The following is a 5,119-nucleotide window of genomic DNA, read 5'->3' on the forward strand; positions in this document are numbered from 1 at the left end:
TGTGCGTGTGTGTGTGTGTGTTTGTGCGTGTGTGTGTGTGTGGTCAAATGTGTATGTGACTGCGCGTGTACATAAGCGCGTGTGGGTGCGGCTTGTCTGATGAGCATGATCAGTTGCTCACTAATCGGGGGTGCAGCAGTGTTGGGCCCCGAGAAATCCACGCATGTGGAGCAACGGCCAGCCCCGAGGGCGATGCTGCCTGTGCAGACGACATGCTAAGTGTCGCGCTACATGTGAATTGCCCACCGATGCGCGTCGCCCACTTGTGTATGTCGATCAACACCGCACCACCACAGCTGCGGCAATCCCCACCTCGCACCCCCTCGGTCCCCCCCCTGTGCCCCCGGTCCCCTTTCCAAACCACCCTCAGGCTGCAGATGCTTGATGCCATCCGCTACATGGTCGTCTACAACCCCATCCTATTCCTCATATTCAGCCTGTTCGCGCATCTCGCGCCCCACCACACCATCCACCGACACATTGCCGTCGCGACCGGCCTCGCCGCGTCGCCGGCCGCAGCGGCGAGCGGGGTCGCCGGCATGCCGCCGGCGGTGGCGGCGGCGGCGGCGCACGGTTTGTAAACACCGATGCATGCGCGGCGCCGCAGCTGGCTCCTCCGCCCCTCCTGGGCATGCATCGCATCATGTTTTGGAACCCTGTTTTTGTCACGGTGTGTTGTGTTTGACCTGCCTCTGATCGTCTTTTTGGCTGCAGCGTCGACCTATCTTGCTACCCGATTTGACTCCCGTTCCACTGGTGCATCCATTGGTCAGCCGGCTGACATTCACAGCCGAGGCTGTCGGGGCTACTTTTAGCACCTCCATACAGTTAATCATAGCCCCTCAATTGTAACACAGTGAGACAAGAAATAACGAGTCACGCTGTGAAACAACACCTCCCTATTTAGATGGAGGGTTTGCTGATGAGACTGAACATGTGTAGCGACTGCGCCGCTCAGGTGTACTGCAGGGTTAGGCGCCTTTGCTGCTGGATGGGGAGGGGGGAGGGGGACCTGCAGTGGGCCAGCCAGCCCATTCGTCGTGCTTCCCTCCGCCCGTAATTGGTGCTGCTGGTGATGCTGAATGCCTGCAGGCAAGCGGGGCGATGGCTCCTTGTTACCACACCAGACGTGCCTGCCTGTGCGCTCTTGGGGCTGCCAAGATTCCGACAGCCCCTGAGACATTTTCTTGCTTGTGGAAGCAGCAGCAAGTACACAATTCTGACTCAAGTAATATGGTCAAACCCGGCGGACGGCCCCGTGACACACATAAGCACACAGCCGGACGCAATGCCATCAAAAAAGACAAGTACCGAGGGAGTTGGTTCAGCCAAAAGAGTGTGACAAAAGTGCGACATGTGCACATCAAGGCGCCAGCAGCACCGACGGCGCCCTGCACGCCAGCACAAGGCCCCGCGTCGCGCGCACGGCGCCCGCGCAAGAGTTCACGCCGAACTTCACGCCCGCTCGTAGGCGTAGGTGTAGTCGTAGACCGCGACCGCCCTGTCGCCCGCTTCAAAGTAGAGGGGGTCCTGCGGCTGCAGGAATGCCGCCACGCGCTGCCTGGAGGAATTGGAGAGATTCATGGTTTGTGGGATTGAGAGGTTGCGATTGGTGTGTATTTGTAGGTTACGGGATTCAGGGCTTCGAGGGAAGCGCCCACCCGCCGCTGCCTGGAGGGGTCGGTTGAGCGTTTGGGGGTGGCTGGCGGGCGGGCGGGCGCGCCCGACGCCTGTGGAAATGGCAGGATGAGAAAAGTTGGATTGTTGCGCGCATGTAGATCAGAAACGCGCCCTTGGAACGCCCTTGCAGCAGAGCGCGCGCCCAGGCACGCGCAGCAGCGTGCGGCCCACCTGACCGCCACCCGTTGCGACCCGCCGACCCCACCGCCGCCGGCCTCGCTGGTCCCCGCGCTGCCCTCCAAGCGGAACTCCCACCAGGAGGCGTAGTCGCTCACGGCCCCCTGCTGCCGCGCCTGCGTGACCTGCCTGCGGGCGCGCCACAGCACGTGCGGGCAAGGTTCCACGTGAAACTCCGTTCAAGTTCTTAAGGCCGTCTCTGCCCTGTTTATACAAGGAGGAGGGCGGCGCGGTTCGCCGCATGTGCCACATCAACCCACACACACACACGCCCCGCTCCAGGCTCCAAACCCCCAGAAGCTTCCTCCCCGCAACTGGCGCTGACCTGGCGGCATTGGCCCACTCTCACCTATACAGCTCAAAGCAGCAGAAAGGCGACGCGCCGCCGCCCTGATTGCCGCCGCCGTCGCCGTCGAAGCCGCTGGAGCCCCTGTTGTTGATAAAGACCTCCGCTTTCCGCAGGTCGGCGCTCTGCTGCGACGCGTCCTTGCGGGGCGTGGACCACACGACGGCCTGCGGGGCAGGTTTTTGTTGTTGTGTGTGCATGTGTGTGTGTGTGTGTGCGCACGTGGGTACGTGTCTGTGAGCGTGTGTGGTGTGTGCGTGTGTGGGCGTACGTATGTATGTGTATGTGTTGGTTGAAGCAGCTGGCGGGACAGTTGCGGCATCATTGCTCTGGAGTCCATGCCCGGTGTCCTTGGGGCGAGCAAACACGCATGCAGCGCACTGCGGGCAGCTGGCATCTCCTAGGACGAAGGCGCCCATGAGCACCGAGACACGGGCCCCAGCATAAGTGCAAGTTCTCGTTTGAAAGCTCTGACATCGGAATGTTGACAGGTGGCCCCAAATCGACAGCGGGCACCCACCATGCGCGTGGGGTTTTCCAGGGGATCGTATGTAACCCCGGTGACGGCAGGGTACCCCAGGAATGCGTCCATCACCTGCCGCGTGTTGAACACCCTGTGGGGGCGGGCGCGGCAGTGTCGTGATGACGTGATGTGACGTCAGCAATGCTACATGCGTGCTCCGGCTGGCGCGGTCGGCCGGGCGCGTTGGGCGGCCCGCGCCCAAGCCTGGCGCCCTCGGCAGGCGCGCTGCAAGGACCAAGCTGCAGCCGCGGCGGCCGTTGGTGGAGGCGCGGGCGTCGGCGCCGGCGCCCGCGCAGCGCAGCGCGGCGCGGCGCCTTACCTGTCGGCCACGACGCCGCCCTGCTCTGGGCTGGCCGCGAACCGCTGGTCAAACGTTAGTTCTCGGTCCATCGCCGCGCCCACGTCTGGCAGCGTCACCGCCATCGAGGCTTTCAGGGCGCCGGGCACGGTTTTGCTGATGAAGCGGTTGCCCAAGGGAAAGGCCGCGCCCTCGAACCGCGCCCGCACGCGCCACGCGCCCTCTAGCCAGGGCGGGTACAGCAGCTGCTTGTCGCGCTTGCGCAGCGCCCAGCCGACGCCCGGGTTGCGCGCGGCGGAGGCGTCAGAGAGCGGCGCGCAGAGCGGGGGCGCGGCGGGGGCCGCAGCGGCGGCAGCGGCGGGCGGGGCGGCCGAGAGCGCTGCGGGCAACGTCGTGGCGGCGGCGGCGCCGCTGAAAATGAATGACCGGCGGCTGCTGAAATGGTCATCAACAATGGTTGCACTGGAGGTCAATTTGGATCCTGTTGTGTCGTCCTCTGCCACTGCCTGCAATGAGCGTGTTTGCCGCCCACGGTGCTGGTGTGCGCGGTGCTGCTGCGGCACCGCCGGTGGCCGCTGCCATGTTGAGTGTGGCGATTTGCGCACTGCCACAGCTGCTTGCAGTGTATTTCTGGCACCCTTTGCACTACAATGATCCATGCTCCCGGGGCTCAGTCGTTGATTTGATGCACTCGAAGGACTACAGTAACTTCAATGGTGATCTCTCGTTCAATGACGTCGAAACGAGCTATTATATCATGATTTGGATGTTGTAACAATACTCATTTTCAAAGCATTGCATGTTAGACAGGAGATGTTCGCTGCCATCCCGTACAAATTGTGACACCCCAGTCCAATGATCCAACAGCACTACAGAACAGAAAACAGGCATGCCTGCGACAGACTTGTGGCTGGATGGAACATGCCAACGTGTACACATGATTATCTTGGCAGATGCACCCGTGCTAGGCGTCCTCCTCAGCCGGGCGCACCCCCAGACCGCGTGCCCCGTCAGCCGCGCGCGCCTCAGGTGCAGGGCCCCGCCACAGCAAGCCCGAGGGCAGAACGGGGCCGTTGCGTCGGCTAGTATGCAAGATGCCGCCGCGTCCGGTCGGCCTGACAGGGTGTCTGGTGACGGTCAGGCTACGGGTGGCACGGATAGGGACCGACAGGGGGCGGGAAGCGGGTCGCGGAAGGGCTAGCACGGCTGCTGAATTCTCATCATTCGAGGTGAGCAAGGCGGAGGCCTGGGGGTCGGTCCTGGAGGGGTAGCCGCAGAGGAAGGGCGCAGCATTGCCCGGCCACCGTCGTCGCTGGTCTGTGGGCACTGACCCGCGGCCGGAGGCCCATGCACGATGAAGCTTGCAGGCTCGGCCTGCACGGCAACCAACGTACCAACATCGGGAGTGCAAAGCAGGGCCGACGCCGGCGGCGAGCTGGCGTGGTGGTCAGGGGCTGGATCCTTCATTTACACATTGCAACGTTTTTGAATTTCAAAGCCATGCAGGTAGGGGTGACAGCCAGGCACAACCGCAGATCCAAAGCGGCAGGCGAACATTCTGCTGGCGCGCATCAACGGGCGGGAAGCGCGCTATCTCAACGGCTGACCTTGCGGCAACGTCAAAAGGCATGGCACAAGAGGAAAGCAACCAGCTAGTCGTGTATTGGATGCCAAGGAAGACACACATCAAAATGTCAAAAAACGGGCTGCCATCAGGCCCTGCAGGCCATGGCCGCACAACCACCCCGTCAAGCAGCCGGCCTGGAAGCCTCCGCCCCAACACGCCGGCTGAGGCGCCGCGCAAAGCTTTGGAGACGGCGCGCCCAGATCGTGCCGTGCCGCCGGCTGGGCGGCGCCGTATTTATCGACCCCAAACTCTCGAGGCAATCCGCGCGCACACAACATTTTTGACGCATTTGCAGAAACTGCCCACGAGACGTCCACAGCAGCAGGAGAATGCCATACAACCAGCAGATGCGCTCTGCAAAACTTGGTGTCCGCCCTGAAACCCAAAACCCTATTGACAGTGTTACGCCGCCGCCTTACACGTCAATCACATCGTCCGGCGTAACCGGCCCCTTGCCCGGCCCCGCGC

General features: G+C 62.8%; 2 protein-coding genes across 2 annotated transcripts; one reads left to right on the plus strand and one right to left on the minus strand.

Annotated features, from left to right (window-relative positions):
• Window positions 1–370: 370 nt before the first annotated feature.
• Window positions 371–581, plus strand: MNEG_13814 (hypothetical protein; the record flags this gene model as incomplete). Its single annotated transcript, XM_014037713.1, has 1 exon — window positions 371–581. A coding segment is annotated over one exon (211 nt), but the record flags the coding sequence as incomplete, so codon positions are not given.
• An 874-nt stretch (window positions 582–1,455) lies between these two features.
• MNEG_13815 (hypothetical protein) lies at window positions 1,456–3,809 on the minus strand (the record flags this gene model as incomplete). The annotated part of the gene is made up of 6 exons (XM_014037714.1): window positions 1,456–1,561; window positions 1,852–1,986; window positions 2,207–2,370; window positions 2,724–2,817; window positions 3,046–3,403; window positions 3,806–3,809. The coding sequence occupies 6 exons, from the start codon at window positions 3,807–3,809 to the stop codon at window positions 1,456–1,458; spliced, it is 861 nt and encodes a 286-aa protein (XP_013893168.1).
• Between the last annotated feature and the right edge of the window lie 1,310 nt (window positions 3,810–5,119).

The sequence above is a fragment of the Monoraphidium neglectum genome (genome assembly GCF_000611645.1).
Source record: "Monoraphidium neglectum strain SAG 48.87 unplaced genomic scaffold scaffold04066, whole genome shotgun sequence".
NCBI classification, from domain to species: Eukaryota; Viridiplantae; Chlorophyta; class Chlorophyceae; order Sphaeropleales; family Selenastraceae; genus Monoraphidium; species Monoraphidium neglectum.